We start from the raw sequence: 19,874 nt of genomic DNA on the forward strand, positions 1-19,874 counted from the left end.
AAACAAAAATTACAAAAATAAATTGCCAGAACACAAGCCTTTTGTTTAACTGGACGGACATGCGGAGCATAAAGAAGCGATAGCTGTCTGATAAGGGGCCGCAACAGTTTGCTAGAGTTTGACACATGGACGTTTCTAGTGACTGCTGCTGAATGGCCCAAATAATTGGACACCCACGAGCAAGGTCAGGCCAAGCTGCATAAGCAAGTTCGTTGCCTAAGTTATTCGGGTTTTTTTCAAGAACTACCAAAAAAGCAGCCACCTAAAGGGCAAAGTTTAACGTGTTTAATTAGCATAGCAACCAAGCAAATCGAATGAGTCAAAGCTGACGCCTATAAAATTAGCCCACTCGCACCGCTCGGTGCCAGCCAGCGAAAGTTCAGCAAAAGCTTGAGAAACTCCATGAAACATGTGTAGAAATAAAATGCTTAAGACGCCTACAAATGCTATCAACCTGTGAATGTGAGTGTGTGTGTGTGTGTGTGGGTGTTGTAGGCGTGTAATGTGCGCCTGACACCAAAATAGTTAAATGTGGAAATACAAGAAATTCAAGTGAATATCAAGCGCAAAAATTACGTCAATCAAAAAGTCAAAGCAACTGGCAACCAGCAGCCAGCAACTGGCAGCGCGCCAGCCGCAGCCAGCAAATATCAAAGCTAAAGCTAAGAAAAAATGTTTTCTGCAAAGGCGTCCATACAACAAAATGTGAAAGAAGAAAAAAAATGTTGCCTGGTTTTTTCTGCTTTTTTTTTTGCCGCTGAGCGGTCCAAGCCAAAAATGGACCATGCAGAGCCACAGCAGCAGCAACAGCAGCGCAGTTAGCAGCGACGTAGCAGCGCAGCGTGTGGGCAGCAAAGTTGCCTAACAACCAACAACAGCAACACGAACAACACCAACACGAACAACACCAGCACGAACACTAGTCTCAAGTCTCCACTGGTCGTCAAAGACGACAACTTCGACGCTTCGGGATCGGGCTGCAGCTCCAGCCTCAGCTCGAACCAAAGGCGAATTCGAATTGTGTTTCAGTTCGTTTTTAGCGCGCGTGCGGTGCGGTTCTCTCTCTGTCATTCATTCAACTGGCTTTCAACTTCTCGATCAACAGCTGAACAGTGTGCGGAGCTCTGAGGTCTGCAGTCAAACCATCATCAGCAGCATCTGACAGCCAATCGCAAGGCAAATTTTATTTGGTTTTTCAAAAATCTGCACCGTTTAATTACAGTGAAAGTTTTGTGAGGCGTTCGCAGAAATAAATTTTTCAAATTTTACCAGTGAAAATTTCAAGAAAAACCCCCAAAACGCAACGCGGCGCGCGCAAATCAACGGCACCAGCCAAGTGTTAAAAGAAAAGCGTCAATATTTCTGAAATATAACAACAACGAAAATACCAAGTGTCTGTGCACAACTCAGTGTGTGTGCGAGTGTGTGTGCGTGTGTGTGCACTGCCTGAGTGTGCTTGTGTGTGCGTGTGTTTCAAAGCGCATTTGGCAGCTGTGCCGCAGCCAAAAATCAAAGTCTCAAAACAAATTTTGCTGGCGTTGTTTTTTGTTGGCAGCTGTTGGCAGTATGAACTGATTTTGACCGAATTTTGATGAAGAAAATGGTGAGCAAATGTTTATTACTCTTGTCATGGTGTAAAATTTAAGTAAAGCAAATAAAATTTACAAATCAAATTAACTTTCAGCTGAAATTAAAGAGTTGAGACTAAGGTGAAATATTTCAATTTAAATAAATATTTTCGTGAAGGTTTCAACAAAGATTTTAGGAAGATGTTGTGAAATAAAAATACCACACGTTCTCATATAAAAGTTTTTTTTTTTATCATAAAAGTATACAAATTCTTTATGAATTTGCTTCGTAATAAAAACTGGCTTTTGATAATATTTTAAGCAAATAATTTAAATATTTTTAGAAGTTAAAATGTGAATCATTTAAAAATATTTATTGAAAAGCCCATGACTTATTTTCTAGTTAGAAATTTGTGAGCTCACTTAGTGGCTGATACAAAAACCCATTAAATTTAAATAACAAACGACCGTTGTCAAGTTCGAAAATCCCCAACCAAACCCACAACAAGCAAAAACATTTCACTTTCATTTGTGCAAATCTCCCTTCCCTTGGTCAATTGTTGTTGTGACACGCAGATGAAGATGAGGATGAAGATAATTGTGTGGATGCCTTGTCACTAATGTTGTTTGTTTTCTCTGCAGCGCGCAAATAGGGGAAAATATGACAAATAATTGCTCGAAATGCCCGCTTGACACACTTTTAAAGCCGTCACCAAATAGAAATTCAAAATATTTGTCCAGCAAATGATGGAAGAAAACAAAAAAATAACAATAATAAAATTTACAAGTAACCAAAAATAAAATTTGGCGTTAAGGTCGTCGCACCAAAATCTTTAAACGAGGCGGCTTTGTCTAATATGGACTTGTGGGTTGCTGATTGAAAGCTCGAGTGCTGTGGCTCAAAGACGCACATTGGCAACATTTTTACTACCCACGACTTCGGCATAGTTTATTGACGAAGTTTTGAGCTTATCTTGGCATTTGTTTTACTTTTATTTTTGCTTGGCTTTTTTTCGGTCAAATGCAAAAACTACCACTGCTTGCTACAGGCTGCAACTTGAGCTCATTTGTCAGTCGGCGCCAGTTCGGACTTGCTGCTAGTCATTTGTAAAATTCATTGTTTAGCAATCTTCACAGTCGTGTGTTGGGATTTTTTTTTATTTTTTCACAAGTTCGTGGCTCATCTGTGGGCCGCGGCGGGAAGATTCATCCAACCAACTGACTGACAAACTAACTGACTCGCTTTGGCTGCTTTGTTTTGTTTTCTTCAGCTGTTTAAATTTTTGCGTTGTGAAGCTGAAGCGAAGGTGCAAAACTTTCACTTTATGTATTATTGTTTTGCGTGCGAGCTGCGGCTCAACGCAGCCTCGGAACTCAGAAAGAAATTGCAATATTAATGACCATAAATTATGAGCCTGACTCAGTTCCCCCCATTTGCTGCGTGGGCTGAAATTGCCGCTATTAAAAGGGCGAAAAGGTCGAAACACAAAGGTCGCATGTAATTCTACGCAAATACAAGAAAGCCTGACTTAAGCTGCACAACAATGTAGGGAATCTTAAATCGAAAGAATTAAGAGACAAACTTAAGTTGCAATAAAATGATTTTTCTGTGTGTGCTTATCCGAAAGAAAACGAAAATTTTACTACCCCAATCTGTTTCACGATTTTACCATGAGCGTAACTTCTTTTTGACTAGTAGCTTCCCCAAAAGTCACGACTTATACGTTCGATTGCCTCACCCAATTTGTTTTTTTTTTTTGCATGAGTTTAAACATTCGGTGGGTATACATATATATTTCTTTTTCGAAGCATTGACATTGTAAAATTCATTTTAATCAAAAAATATATCATAAGATCATTTGTTATTATAATGCTTTAGGCCTTAATCGCTTTAGCTGTCATTTAGATGGTAGTTTTTTGTAATTAATCAAAAATTTGTTACACATTATGTTAAAATATGCTAGACCCATATTTTTAAGCTGTACATAAGTTTGAGCTTGTTGTTTTTTGCACATATTTTTCATTATCTTATGTTTTTATATATACGTGTATCACATCTCCTTTAGATGGTGCATAAAAGAAGAACTTGAGTAAAGTATACCTTAGTATACCTTACCTTGCAAGTTAACAACAATTTTTTGTAGTAAATAGATCCTGAAAAAAACGTTCTGTAGCTTCTAGAAAACAAAAGACTTAGGCAACAAACTTTTTGAGTCCAACTCGAAAGTGGATCACACTAAAAACTAATCGATTTAAGCTCAAAAAGCCTTCAAGAACTGACTCATGCACCACCTTTGGCCACATCAACTTGTATTGTGCACCCCACACAGTCTGTTGAACTTTAGTGGCTGCGGCTCAAGGCCATTCCCACCGCCAGCGCAAAAACTCGCACGAAAAGCCGCAGCAGCCGCAAATTCTAATAAATTTTGCAGAAAAACCAAATCAATTTTTTTTTGCACGGTCTTCTTTTACGGCAAGAATTCTCATAAATTGTGTACGACCAAAAAAGTCAAAGTGTGTGCGCGCCCACAAGCAGATCAACGAGCGTCAGATCATTGTTGGAGCAGACGATGGTGCCACAGTTTCATCTAACAGCAGCAGCACCAGCAGCAGTCGCATCATCATTAGTCAGACTCAGAGTCAGAGCCAGAGCCAGCCAAGGCTGTAGTCGGCTTTTACGAGTAGTTTGGCTAAATTGGCGTGTGGTGGGCGTTGTGCTGATTGGAAAAGATTTTGTTGCGTGGGCTGCCTCATGACACAATCGTTCAAAGCTGAAGCCACTTGAAGTGTGTTTTTCGTGGCTGACTTGCACTTGTTATGCGTTTTCGATTTCTGGACAAGAGGGCAACCTACTTTCACCAGAACTTGGTTTCGTTTTCAATGCCTTATACGAGTGGTAGTCCCAAAACTCTTGGGCTTTCAGCAAGCTGTCAGCCACTGCCAGCCGCAGACAAAACCAGAAAAAAAAAACAAAACTAAAATAAACGAGCATCAGGCGATCTGCAAAAAAAAAAGAAAGAAATATGCGCTCAAAAGCAACAAAAGCGAAAGTAAAACAGCGACCAGTTTTTTTCCTGGTTTTTTATTTTTTTTAGGGCTGCCGGATCGAAATGATGTCATGACTAAAAAGGAATTGCCAAAAATTAAGCTTTTTCTGTTGCCTGTCTTGTCTGCATCTGGGAATTGCAGACACCAAAATTGTAGCAATGAAAAGGTACAGAACGGACTGAAGGACGGACACTGTTTTGTTTTATGCAAAATCATGCAAACTGAAACTGAACTGTGAAACAAATGCAAAAGTAGCCAGACGACTTTGGCCCAGCCCAGTTCCAGTTACAGTTTCAGATCCGTACAAACGCCAACGTCAGACTTTTTGTTTTTTTTTTCATAAGCTTATGCCGGTGCCAGACCCTGAGCCGAAACGACGCCTGCATATAACTTGCTGTAATGCCGTTTTTATATTTCATTTTAAGAAATCCACAACAAGCCTTTAAATTTATGACTCATATTAGTTGCCACAAGCAACAGCAACTGCAACAAAAAAAAAAAAACACGGAACCTTTTAGATTGCAATTTGCAACAATTATCGCTGCAACGGCAAAGCACCAAAGCACCAAAAACCCGTTCAGACACTTAAGATTGGCGCCCAATTAACGGCGTCATTTAACTTTCAAACACAGTAACAATCGTAAAAAAAAACCCCGCTGCAATTGCTACTTGCAACGGGAGCTCTGGCAAGTTCGTTACCTAAGTCTTTTGTTAGCGCCTGTCAAGTGCAATCGGGCTGCCTAATAACTTCATTTAAATTAATCTAGTTAATCACCTCGGTGCGTATGTTAGCAATTTAAAATTCAATTACATTTGCCGCTGCGTTTGAAGTTGCGACCACATAAACAATTTGCATGTGGCCCCCATGTGTGAGTCTGTGGCAGCAACATCCTGTCGCCAGCCCGTCATATCCTGTGAGCCGGCCGTAAATTGCAAAAACCGCATATGCTAATCAACTGGCATAGAGGCTGGGGCAAACCGCAATTATTAAACTACACTTACATGCCTATGCACTCGGCCTAATCGAATTGCCTACTGAAGTCTGAGGGTCGCTTCTTGCCCAATGCTCAGTGGCTAGCTGCAGGCCTGTCACTGATACTAGACAACAGCAGCAGCAGCAGTAGCAGCACTTGACGCTTCTCGCTAATTGAGCCGACTGGGCTTTAATGAGGGTTGACAGGCGTTTGCGGTAGTTTGTAATACATATGCATGAAGTTCTTGTATGTATTTATTATAATTAACCGCTAGAAGGGCGAAAGACAAAAGAACTTTGCCTAAGTGTTGAGTAAGAATCCGGGCCTACACAAGGAGTCTGTTGTGAATTACACGGAGTTTGACTTTAACTGTGAAAACTACTTGACACAATTGATTATAACTATCTTAATATAGCTCCTTAATGATAGATCCTTAATTTATTCTTTCTAGTCGCAAAGGTTCAGCTGTATTATATTTCTGAATATTTTTGATTGACAAAGTTGAAACTGTAGGTTAAAAGTGCCAAGTCGAGCTTACTTTGAAATCGTCTCCTTAATGTCTTCTGTATGGACGAAAGGTTTTTCTTAATTTAAACATATTCGCTTGTCATACGGATATTTCCATCAGGCTTGCTTGAAACCATTTAAAGAAGTTCATCTTAAAGTTTTTTGGGCTCTAATCCACTAATCAAATGATATCTGTAGATACGGGCGAACCTCCGTTTGATACTGCTTTGTACAAGCTTCATAGCCGCGTCAGCACTTACATAAAGCGATGCCCGTATACCATAGCAGGTCCCAAGACAATCAACTAGATACGGAACTTGTTAGCTATATTCAAGCTTCACTATACTACTCTTAAGTCTTGCAGCAGCTGCTTGAAACATGGTTACCCAACTTTGAGCAGTGCATTTGCTCAAGATTAAAGTGTACTTCAGAACGTCAGCTCTTCTATAGATCACCTCGCTTTAAATAGATTCCATGCCCGCAGAAAAAATAACAATGTCTGTTTAGAATCTTTAAATTGTATCCGCCTAGTACACTGAACCATAGATACAAAATATATGTTGGAAAGAAAAAAAAATTAAGTTGATAGATTATAATTTGAAATAATTACTTGAACCATTGTTTAATAATTTTTATTTATTTTCTATTTTCAAAGGAATAACCTCTGATTGAATATTTATCCGTTCAATCTGTCAATTTGAAAATTATGCTTTAACCCAACTTCGGCTTCAACTGTGATCGGGCACTACAGTTACGCACAAAAATGTCATGACTCAACGTTGCGAAGGTCAACAACTGTCGCACTCAAAACACTGGCGACAATTTGTGTGCTTTAAGCACAGACGCACACACACACATACACGCTGAGACCGTACCACACAATGTTTGGCCTTAGGCCGTGCGTAGGTTTTACGACTCAGTTGGCTTGATTAAAAAGCATTGTGGCGAACGCCAATTGGCTTATTACCAATAAGCTGAGCTAAGAGAAGAAAAACCCGATTTGCATATGAATCAAAGCGCGATTCTAACAAGCAAACATTCAACATTATACCTAACTCATTTGCAGAGGCGTACCTGGGGGGCGTGGGCTGTTGAACAGCCTTCAATATCCACACTCAGCCACACTTAGCGAACGGCCCACACATAAAAGAGAAAAAAATACTTTGTAATTAAAAGCTGTTACATGCAAATGTAGCGTTGATGGATTTTGAAAACTAATTGAAGAGGCTTTGGGCTCGGCCCCAAAGTAGCCAAAGAAAGGGACAAGTCACTTCCTTACGCACGAATGTCAAGTTTGAAGAACGCGCCTAAAGTGTGTGAAAACAATGAGCCATGGGATTTCGTTTGATTGATGTGCCATGGTCGCGACGAGGCTCATCAACTAGCTGTTCTTAGACTTAATGTGGTCTTTTGTTTAGCTAAGAAATTTTCTTTTTTTCTATACCCTGTACTCAACAGATTTGATAACAAGAGTATTATTATATTCAGGCGAGCTCTTAAAGTATTTACAATCCCAATCCATATGATTTAAAGTAGCTGACAAGTTTTTTAGAAACTTTTGCTTTAGAGATTATTTCAAAATGAACAGGGTATTTCCGAGTTAAGAGCACTCACCTAGTGCCTTTTTACATTATTTTTATTTTTCAAAATTATAGTTAGAAATTCAACAGCGCAACTTCGTGCAGCTAAGTTCGTTGCCTGAGTCTTTCGTTTCGGAGAAGGTGGTCAGCCTGGCCGGCTAATTGGTGAGCAAAAGAGCGAACAAGAGCAATAATGTACCGCCAGACAACAAATAACAACATGTAATGAACGCAGCTTACAGTTCACAGCAGTTCGGGTTTTTTTTCGTTGTTGTTTAACTCAATGAAAAGTAAATTGGCCGGGCCGCCTGCTTTGTACATGGACATGGACATGCACAGCATCCGAGGAGGTCCAGAGCGCAAAAAATAAATAAAAAATATATATATTTATATCTATATATGTGTATGTTTGCAGTTTTGTACAGCGAATAAATTGTTGGCATGTTGCAAGGCAGGGCACATGAAATTTATGCCATTTTAAAGCGAGAAATGAAACACGCCCCAAGTGCATTACAATAAATTATATAGAAATATGAGTGCCAGCTTAAGCGACCTCTCTCAACCCCTGATGTCCTATGTCTCTCTCGCTTATTCTGTCTGTCCCTTTTTTATTTCTCAAGTGCTCCATTATAAAGCAATTAATGCTGGCGACTCGCTCCACTTTGCTTATTTTAATAATTCATAAAAATAAGCGCATAATTAGGACGCTTGGGTGGGCCCGCGGCACGACTTCGACTGCTCCTTTGGGCTATGCTCATTAAAAATGGCATACGCTAAAAATAGCTAGAAACAAACATTTGTGCTGTGTGTCCCGGGCTCGAGTCGCCACATATTTTCATATTAATTATCCTAGCCAGCCACTTGTACAGCTGTCCAGCCTCAACTCCTGCCAATTCCCAGTCACCATCTATTCTCCAGGGAACCAGATGCAAAGTGCTGGCCCAGCAGATGCCGATACGGCGACAGTAGCCGAACCGGGCCAATTCGATGTTGCCCGTGCGCAGATTTTGCCGATTGTCTGCCATTGACTTTTAGCGATAATTAACACCTCGCTACGAGCCCTAAACCAAATTGAAAGCCAAGCCAGGACAGCTGCTGCTGCGCGCGACAAAAAAAAATAAAAAACAACAAGAAAAAAAGTAAAGAACTTGTCGCGTTTTTTTAAATGGTCGATTTTACATTTATTTTATTGCTATAGCAAACTGGAACTTAGCTTATTGATTTGCATTTTTACAAGAGACTCCTTGTTCCTGGCCACAGTTTGCTATTTTTGTATATTTAAATTGCTTCTTGTTGTTTATTTTTTTAGTTAGCAGCCAATTCCAAGGTCTTATGCTTTGACAAGTTTACAATTCCCCCCAAGTTGCAAATCTGAAAAAATGCAGGAATCCTAAACTTAGCCCGAAGCTGATGTTCAAGTCTTGTAAAGATTATTTTTGTAGCCGACGAAAGAGTGCAAGAGTGCAAGCTTAGAGAACAAATATGGTTTAATCATTTTAAACATCTTCAACTTTAACTTAATAATTAGCCAACAGTTTTACATGCATTTTTAAAAATTTGCCATTGCCAAACGTAAACAAATGATACACAAAACTCAAAAAATAAAAGTAAAAAATGCATTTCATCACGTCAATTTACTAATATGGGAAAAATTAAAAAATACTTCAACTTTTTTGAATGCATTTGTTACAATTTAACAAATTACTTCAGGTTTGTTGTATGCATTTGGTACATTTAACATACTTGAACTTATGTGTGCTTTGTAGGCTCTTGGAGCACAATTTCATGTTTTTCAGTGTATAGAAACTTTTGAATTTATTTTCGAGTAGGAAGCATGGTTGTCTTTCTCGTAGCCAAGTGTGTTGACCATGCTGGTCACATACTTAACTATATGCGCTTTTGCCAGCCACTGTGCGAGGCAACTGACTCATGTCTGGCCCTTGGCCAAGAGCAGCCAAATGGTATTGCGTTCGATTCAATCAATGCATAAAAAACGCGCACACACACACGCATAAGAGTCGCCCACGCGCTCAGAGACACAGGCGAAGGGACAGTGTGGGACACACAAAGGTGATTGGGCTTGGACATGGAATTGGGAATTGAAAATGGTCAAACGGCAGCATTGGACAGCACTTTTCATAACATGGCCGTTAAGGTAAAGGCGACTTGGCAGGCGTATCAAAAAATTATGCAGAGCACATACCACGCACACAAACGCACACTTGGCACTATTATACAATAGGCAAGCAAACAACAACAATAACAACAACAACAACAACGGCAATTGCATAAAACTCTTTTTACAATGCGTCGCCGTCATCGGCGTCGTTTTCAGTTGTGGCATAAGCCCAAAAGAGCCAAGGAGGATCGCGATGGCGACGCCGGGTCCGGGCACGTACGCACTGCCAGCAGCAACTAATGCCCAAGTATATAAGCTGTTGTTTTTTGTTGTTGTTGTTATTTATTGAAGTATATGCCAGTGCGCGTTATGTTTTTGCTCGCTGCCGCCGCCGCACTCTCTAGCTGCTCGCGCGCATTTGCAATTTACAACACAAATAAACTTGGCCAAGAACTGGCAGCGGCGGCAGCAAGAAGAAGAAGAAGCACATGAAGAGTACAACAACAGCAACAACAATGGTTTACTTCCGCCGGATAAATACGTAAAAATCATATAAATTAGAATTGTAAGCAAGCGACCATTAACGCGACTGTGCAGTATGCGTGCGTGTGTGTGTGTGTGCAAGTGGGCGTCTGTGCGTATGTGTGTGTGTGTGTGTTCTGTCTTGGCGTTTATTTAAATAAGTTTCCGTTAGGTTTGATTGATTCAGACACTGCTTAGTCACCCTTAGCTGTACAGTTAAGCTAAGGCGACACTTGCAATTGTGCCTTCCGCGCAAAAACAAAAGACTTAGGCAACAAACTTATTCAGCTGCCTTTCTATTGCCCCCCATGCCATTTATGGTGCAGTCGGCTGCAGTCAAGACGGCGTCCATATATGGAAGTCCGGCATGCCGCCAACAGCAATCACTGCAGCCTCGCCGGGCGTAGGCGAAAATTGGAAAGTCAAAAGGCGCCAACTTGTCGATTGACTAAACTTAATGGGCAGGGGGGCAAAGTTCAGAGACTCAACAAACATATGTACATGTGTGAGATGTTGCAGCTGGTGCTGCATCTTGTGCAGACAATTTACGACTTATTGGACATTTACGAGGCGCAGCTTAGACACATTGTGTCATAAATTAAGGCTCAGAGTTGCCAACGCTGTTCAATTTAAAATCCCTCAATGTACATAAATAAATATTGACTTTTATGCTTAACGCTGCTGAGCTTCTTTTGCTGGGCTTGTTTTCCCGAAATGCTATAAAAAAAATATATACTAATTAACACCTTTGGCATTAAGAGGCGGCCGCCAGAGTTGCCAGCTAATTTCTGGGTTAAATATTGAAAGCCATGCCAACAGGCAACAGAAGTAAAAAAAAAAACAGAAACAACAAAGTCATGCAGACAGCGCAAGCAATGAAAGCGAAATCTCAGTGCCCCTCAGACTCCCGTTTTCCGACGAGTCGATTGCCGACACTCGACTCTCGATTTGCGATTCTTAACTGCCGACTACTGACCATTCCTAAAAACTAAAAGAAAAAGAAAACGAAATAAAAAAAACATGCGTCGCTTGCAGTCGACATTCTTTTTAACAAGTTGCCCGTTGACCAAGACCTGAAAAGGGTCTGCTGCTCGGCTGAGAGTTGGTAACGCAGCACAGTCAAGTTAAATACGCCCGCCGTGTCCACTTTGGGCCTGGCCCGGACGGAGGCAGCAAGAAAATATCAGAAGATCAAAGGCATTTTAACAGCATGCGCTGAACGTCCCAATGCAAACAATCAACACGACTGGCCACACGGGGTAGAGAGCGGGGCAAAGAGTGAAAGAGAGAGCGAGAGCGAGAGGGATCGCTGCCTTGGGCATCATGGCCAATGTGGCATGGCTTAAGGCCTAAACCTGTGCACTTAGTTGGAGGACACGTACAGGATAAATTAGCAAATATTTGTTTTGCAGTTGTGCTGTTGTTGTTGATGCTGATGTTGTTGTTGTTGTTGCTGCTGAGTTGTTGTTGTTTCAGCAACGCGTCGCAGATTTTATTTCTTATTTAAGCAAAAATTGCATTTAAATTGTTTTTTCTGCAGCCGCCGTCGCAGACAGCAGACGTCGTGCAGCTACTTTGTAAAGGTTAAACACTTAACCTTGACATTTCCACTGGCCATTGGCCAGTTCTTTAAGCAGCACAGCGACTGCACCCACAGCTCACTGCTGCAGTTGCAATTAAACGCATTTCGCAATGTCTCAATTATGTCAAGCGATTGTCACAATCTTGGCACCCTCTTTTTAGCCATCTTCCGTTGTAATGCAGCGCAATTGATTTACAAAAAAAAAAATCCACTCAACGCGCCCAACAGCTACATAAACAAAACAGTCAGCACACCATAAACAAAGCCTTCGCTCCCCACACTCAGCTACCCCTCTCGGCCATTCGGCAAGCAGACAATATATCAAGACATTGCTACTACAAATAAGTTGACTACACGGGCTGCTGCTCCATTGTAATGGGATAAAGAGATTTAGTAGCTTTGCCTAGGCACAGATCGAGGTTTAAGATTTCAGCGCCCAGCCCAACTGCCAGCCACTCTTTGTGTGTCCTGCTGCGCCCTCGACTGCACCCCAACCTGTCCAGTTCTGTCCTGTCTTGTCCTGTCCTTCTGTGCGTGCAATGCTCCCTCAACAACTGTTTTGCATGCCTAAGCTTTAAGCCAGTGCCGCATATTAATCTTATCAAAAACTTGTCAACAATCCAATCCCAAACCATCCAATCGCCTGCTGACAACAAATTCGCATTGTTTCTGCATCTGTAATGTCTTCATTGCATGCATTAAGACTCAAAGCAGCTGGGGGAAGCTATGAAGATCTGATATTATAATATGTAACTAGCTGTGGTGTACTTAAATACTGTATTTAAAGGTTAAGTTCAACAGATGATGAAACGACGGAAATTTGTTTATCAAAATTTCAATAAATACATTTAAAGATCATTTCTGGAAAAATCATCATCTTATAAGGTTTTTTTTAACTGAGTTAAAGTTTACTTATTGCCTTTATTGCACTTTCCGGTTGCTGATTTAAGTATATAAGGTATGGTTTACCGATCTACATAGTTATGCAATAAACATTTAGAAAGACTTGAGAATTAGTTAAGTTTTGTGAGAAAATTGCTTTTTATCTGTGTATTTTTCTTAAACCTCACCGAGAAGCCGAATCAAGAAGCTTCTTGGCTTGCATGACCCCTAATGTGGTATTCCAATCGGAGAGGATCTTCTGGATCTTTCCTCTTATGATACACATTATCTATATAAGGCGTGTTAAATGATTTTATCGAGGTTTTATCGACTTTTTGACTTAATCAAAAGCAACATTTTTGAATATTTTTAATTTTAAAAGGAATGGGTGTCAATGATATTTAGTATTATTGACATCTAAGATTAAAAAATGTTATTTAAATAAAATATTGTATTAATAAGAGTATATGTACACTCATAATACGTTCATGATCATAATTCTGTGATCCAAATGAACATGCAATAAAATATTTAATTTGGAACCATAAACGATAAAAATTCTATAAAATATATCTGATTCATATATTATATAATGGAAAAATATATTTATACCAAGAAAAAACCCCACATATATTGTGTATAGCTATCTAATGGCATTGACATATTCAAGAACTGGTTAGGTTTTGTTGTTTCCTTCAGTTTGTTTCATATGATACGATTTATGGCCAGGTCGCACACAAATTCCTTGCCCCACTAATGACTTCCTGCTTGAGCGCAGGCTCACCTAAAAACCCAAAAAAAGAGAGAGAGAAGCCAGCTGGATTGATTAATTATGGGCCAATGTAGGGTATTAGATCCTGGCCTGGCGATGCCGAGTGAGCGGTTAGCCTGCAGCCAGTTTGTTGCCTAAGTCTTTCGTTGCGATTCACCAGAATTTTATGTATTTGGGTTAATGTTACACAAAACCACAGCAAAAATGCTTCTGTTGTTGTTACTGCTGCTGCTGCTGCTGTTGTTGTTGTTGTTGCTGTTGGCATTTGCATTGCTTTACTTTGATTTTAACATACAAAAATTTCCAAGTATTTATTTAATGTGCACCACAAACGGCGTCGCTCGACTGCAATTTCCTTCCGTCGACCGTCGAACTGCGCATCTTGATCTGACCAAACGGACCAAGCGGCCAGCAGAGATCTGTTTGGTGCAGCAGGCGCAATAAAAACTTTAGAAGCAATGAAGCTTAGTGCGTTCTCAGGCCTGGGCCTCGGCAACAGCAAACTGGTATGCTGGCTGCCGCTGGCTATTTCAAAATCTAACTGTTAACTTGAAAAGTTGAACGTACTTGCAGCATGCAACATGCAACGGCGGCTGCACCCACGGCGCAACTGCTAACCGCAGAGCGCCGACTAACGAAACGAGTTGAAAGCCGTTTTCCCTGTTAGCCAAGCTAGCCAAGCCAAGCCAAGCCAAGTCAAGCAGCGGCAGCAACTCTTGAAAGTGGTTTCTTGTCTAACTGCGTTAGTTTTGACTTAAATTGTGCGCCCGAGCAGGGACCAATTGACTGCACTACCCGAACCCGTACGCGGCCAACTACCGGGCTAATGGCTCTACTCCGGCCAATTGCTGAGAGAGTTCTCAGCTAAATGTCATAGCGGCGGATGCTCAGAGCATTTATCATTAATCAAAAGCCCAAGCAGATGTCAATATTGCCAATGCGGAAACTGCATTGCGCATAGCGGGCATCAGGCCCGCTACCGACACCGGTACCACTGACGATGCCGATGCCGATGCCGACACCGGGAATTGGACAACGGCAACAGTTGCCGGCCAGGTGGCCATTTCCGCTGGCTTTAGCTGGGTTCCTTATTTTGACACTGCCCTCGCAACGGCAATTATTGCTGCTGTTGTTATTGCTGTTGCACTGATTTATGAGTTTTTAATGAGCGGCAACTTTACACGAATTGTTAACAACACTCTCGACTGTCGACTGCAATGTATTGCCATAAAGTAGCTACTCTTAACCAGTCGCCGGTCAGTGGTCTACACGTACCCGCACCCTGACATTTAAGCCGTGCGAAATGTCGTCTCCGCGATGAAGATGCGCAAATGATACGCCAATGGGCGTTGGAATGTGCATGGGCAATTCTTTACCTCGACCCTTTTGTATACATTTTCGGGCATAATAGCTAAGTCATCAAGTCGGCGAAAAAGTAAATATGGAGAGAGTCAAAAAGATTTCTGAGCTGAAATTTGTAGATAGTGCTGTGTAATTTATGGTGTGGTCAAATTGAAAAAGTCGCTACCCAACTATCGCTGTCCGATCTGGCTGGAATTCATTATATCGCCACTTTCTGATCATAACAATAAATAGAGGTAGATTATCACTAGAATAAGACAACGTATTTTCTGTAAACCTAAAAAATTCGATGATAAACATAAAAAATATGAAATAAACTAGAGCAGTCGATAAGGAGGATCAGTGAGAAGTAAGCTCTCTGTTGTATTTAAAGATAAAATTCTTTTACATTGAGGGACCTGTTTTAAAGAATCGCAACTCCCAAGAAAGAAATTGGCATATAAACTAAAAGAAAATTGGGTTTTCCACATTCAATTAGGTAAATAAAGACTTTAACATAAAGAAAGGAGAAGGGTTCTTTAATTATTAGGCTTCCAGAAATTGTAATACTAGCACTATCTATAGATAAGTGCATGCAGTATTCGTTGTACATTGGAAAAATTATCTTTCTCTGTCTCTCTCTCACACACACTCTCTATCTCCTTCAATCTCTCTCTCCATCTCTTTCTTGGTTTTGTTGTCGTTTTGTGTGATTGATTATGCATTTTCATGTGAACTGGTTGCCACTTGCAACTTGTTGCAGTTGTTCATGGTCCATGCGGGCAGGAGAGACGATAATTCCGCTGAAGCAATGTGCCCGCAGCTGGTGGAGACAAGCCGGCGGCAACGGCAGCCGCATCGTCAGGCAGGCGCAAAGTGCCGTCTACGGCGCTGTCAGTGACCTTCAGTTGGCGGCAGTCAACCTGCAATTAGACAAACTGCACCAGCCCAGCCGCAGGATAAGTTTGCAGCCTGAAGGCGCAGGCCTGCCACACAAGATTTATGTGGCGAATGCTGCAGATCCTCTGCCCGACAGTTTCGACATTGAAAAAGCATAATTAATTGATCAGCCCACCAGCAGGTGGGCGTGGCCGACGTCTGCTGAGCCTAAGCACACTGGTCGATGGCATCTGGCCAAGATTTATGACTACAACTCAAAAAATTAGGGCTATTGCAATTTGGAAATCAGTCAATGCTAATAAATAAATTACGAGTCGTGACATGCAAATACGAAATGTTTAACAGCAACAACAACAACAACAATGTTAAATGAGTTCAAACTAAAAGAGAGCAACTCGCGTCAGCATCCGGTTGAGCAATTGATTTTTGGGTGTGTATATGGCTTAGACTCAGCAAAAACCTTAGCGACACACACACAATCATACAAACACACACACGCACACCTACTCAAATGCACATGAAATGCTTGCCTTCAGAAACACATTTTTCAAGCTATCAGCATTTATTTTTAATAAAGATGCGATCAGCTCAGCTGTGTGTCTGCGTTTGTGTGTGTGGGTATATATCGGGGCGTTTGTGTGTTGTTTTTTCGGACGAACGAGTAAAAATGTGTCACTCGCTTCTTTGACTTTGATTTAGTGGCTAGACAGGTTAATACAAGATGAGATCATCGCTGGCGACGCTCTCGATGACGCCGACAGCGGCGAAGAAGAGACGGGGGCTACTTGAGGAGTGCGCGGGTTCCAAGCAACGGCTATTGATTTTTTAACTCGGCTTTTGCTCAAGTAGCCGCCGGCCTTCGTTCAACATTTTGACATTGTACATATATTTTAATTTGCCTGCTATAAAAATATATTTTAAATAAACAATGAAATTGCCGTTAGTTCAATCGAAACTGGAAATTAATGATAATTGAAATTAAGAGCAATAATATATATTTTTTTTTAGAAAGAAAACGTGTTTTTAAAAGAGGTAGCTTGTGACTACGAAATAATATCCATCCAATCACCTGTTGATAGAGGACATAAGATAATTAAAATGTTGTATCAACATTCGAGGCGATCATCTGCTTTTAAATTAAAGATGTTTTTAAACTTATTTTATTTGCGAATGCGAATTGGGCATAGTTTTAGTACATAGAAGCTTCTGAGAATTATAGGCGAAATGCAAACTTCTGGTTCGGGTTTAAGCTATGCAAAGCGTCATTTAAAGACATTTTGAGTGTTTTGTATGACCTTTAGATAAATTAGAAAACTAGTTTTATAAATTGATTAAAGTAAATATGTACATCAAGCTTACAACTAGAAGGCACTTGAAATGTTATCCAATTGAGTTATTCCGTGCTATTTGTAGGGCCTGGGTTTACAGCACTTGGCATTTGCCCAGCATTGTTAGATCTTCAAACTGCCTTAACGAACAGCAACAGCAGCAATAACAACAACAACAACAACCAGAAGAACATTCACATTTATCACGCACATTTATCAGCTTGTCAGCCGGAAGGGAGCTACTAATCCCCAGCTGAGCCAACAGCCCGACCCTCATACCAATTGGTGCTCAACCCAAGCAACCAACCAAATTACGCTCATTTCGCGGGCAACATAAATTTATCAAGCATCACTAAAACTATATTCGCAACTACAATGTGAGTGCACATAAAATGCAAGCAAGAGATAGAGAAATTCTAAAGTACTCCGCACGGTTCCTGCTTTAATTAAGTGATCATGGACATGGACATGGACATGGACAACACACAAAAGCGCCCAAAGGCCACGGCATAAACGACCAAACAAGATTAACCAAAAAGGCGATGGCCTTCAACGTGAGCAGGGACCAGAGCCAAAGCCCGGCCAGAATCTAGGCCTGGATCGTTTCAAATGTCGTTAGAAGAGAGCGAATCTATTGGCTTGAGATGAGTTTGCACTGCACTGCAGTAGTTATACCCTGTAAACGGTCTAAAAGTATACAAGGTATACAGAGTTGATTAATGTTGTGCATATACACGACATTAATGCTCTTTTAAGAAATGTTATTGATTTGCTGAGTCAATCAATCCAAGTTTATTGTCCGCTAACAAATTTTTAACTTTTCCCCATTCTTCCAGAAATCTTTGAAGTTATGTAGTAGCAAATGTAAATAATATGATACAGGCCAGACTTAATATTCTAAATAATTCCTAATAAATACAATACTGCGTACAGAGTATCATCCCGTAGTTCAACTGACTCGTCAGCAAAATCAAACTTGTTCAAGGTTTATTTCCTTTGGCTGGCAATCGTGCAAAGCGCATGTAATTTAGCTTAGAGTGTGTATTTTATTTAAGCGTTTATTAGCTGATAAACCGAAATAGATAAATCGTACGACCAGGCTGGGCCACGGCTAGGGCCAGGACCAAACCTTAACCAAGGCAAAGGAGAAGCCGCTGGTTGCAGCACGTTGCTTGGACTCCGTTGAAGTTTTTATTGTGTGCCTGGGGCGCAATTTATATATGTTTTTGCAGAATACACGCAGATAATGGCAAATATTTTAACATATGCACACGTTAACGTTCACGCCAAGTTAAGAAAGTTGTTTGTTAACGCCCAGATGAAAGGGCAACTGGCTGCATGCCCCCAAACCTCAGACCTCAAACCGTGCCCAGGTCCAGCTTTATGTGCATAATAATGGATAGTTTCTGTTTTTATGATTGCCGCGTGTAAATTCTATCTAACGTAATGTCTGCGTGCCAGTCTCGGTTTAACTTCCGGTACCAGCTGTTGATTATGTCATAATTATGTGACCACCTACCTGACTATCCGACGACTGAGTGCCATATAAAGATGCTATCAATTTTCACACAAAATTATTACATTTTCCCCCAACCGTCGTGACAATTTTGTATTGCGTTACGACCATTCTACCAATTAACAGGCCTTGCCTTGCCCATTTTGTGGCTGCCCGTCCGATGCCGGCCAAAACCTTATGAAAATCAAGCGAAGCAACTGAAAACTGAAAGTGGAAAATGAATGCGTGAGAAAACAAACAGCAACAACAACAATGGCCTTTGGCCAGTTCACATATATGTATATACATACATATATATCTATTTTTTTTTGCCAGAGGTGTTTTTCTCCCTGGTTTCTGTAATTTTTATGCTGGTCTGTGTTTGCAGTGCCGTTGTATAAATTTTTCAGAGAAAAGGCTAAAAGATAAACGCAGACGTTGCTCATGTTTGCGCATAAATTTCAAGTGTCATTTACCCGTCTTCGCACTTGCCGCACATTTTTGTAAGTGTATTTTTATTTGTCTTTTGACGATTGTTTCGCTTTTTTGGTTTTTGGCACCTGTCCCTGATGACCAGGCCAATTTTCGCAGGGCTCTTCAGCTGCGTGTTTGAAATTTTAAGTTAATTATTTGTGTTTGTGTTTCTTGTTTTGTTTTGAGCTCTTAAGCAGGAAATCGCATTACAATATTTAAGTATACCTTTCCAGCACATTATGTTTACTTAACTTGCTTGTAATTGTGTTTTTAATGATTTTTAATGTCTTTTATTCTTATTTATATCATTTCAGCAAAAATGAAAATATTTTTGCCACTAGTCACGTGGATAGTGCTACTACTCTTGAGTACAGTAAGTATTACCCCAACAAAAACAATACAGTGTTCGTGTTGTCTAGAAATTAGCAGATTTATTTTCCTCTTTGTTAACATCTGTCTAAAATTTATATTACTAAAAATAACTTTTAATTTGTACATACAAATATCGCATTATTCGCGAATTAGCTTCATCTCTGAAACCAAAGCATATTTATTCTTCAGGCTTACAAAGGTGTGGCTGCTGCGGGTTCAAAGGGGAGACCAGTTCTGGTCAAGCCGTAAATATTAATGGGCTTGGATCAGAGCTGAAGCATTGTCAGATAGCACATGAACAATAGTTAATTTATGAGTTTGTCGAGAACTTTAAACACCTTTCGCACACAGATCATACAATGGCCACGGATCTTGACAAATTTACGAGCAGACAGCTCATTATGAGAAAA

At 40.5% G+C, this 19,874-nt stretch overlaps 1 protein-coding gene across 1 annotated transcript in view; it reads left to right on the forward strand.

The window, feature by feature from the left end:
- The first annotated feature begins 1,169 nt into the window (after window positions 1–1,169).
- dpy (dumpy) overlaps window positions 1,170–19,874 on the forward strand; it is a 114,492-nt gene continuing 95,787 nt past the window's right edge. Inside the window, exons 1-2 of the mRNA XM_064679377.1 lie at window positions 1,170–1,603; window positions 19,407–19,465. Of these exons, the coding sequence (XP_064535447.1) occupies window positions 19,412–19,465 (54 nt within the window). The 5' untranslated portion in view covers window positions 1,170–1,603; window positions 19,407–19,411. The remainder of the gene's footprint in view (window positions 1,604–19,406; window positions 19,466–19,874) is intronic.

This window comes from Drosophila montana, unplaced genomic scaffold (assembly GCF_035044405.1).
Source record: "Drosophila montana isolate Dmon_TW-CO22-7 unplaced genomic scaffold, ASM3504440v1 contig_1_1, whole genome shotgun sequence".
Classification (NCBI taxonomy): Eukaryota; Metazoa; Arthropoda; class Insecta; order Diptera; family Drosophilidae; genus Drosophila; species Drosophila montana.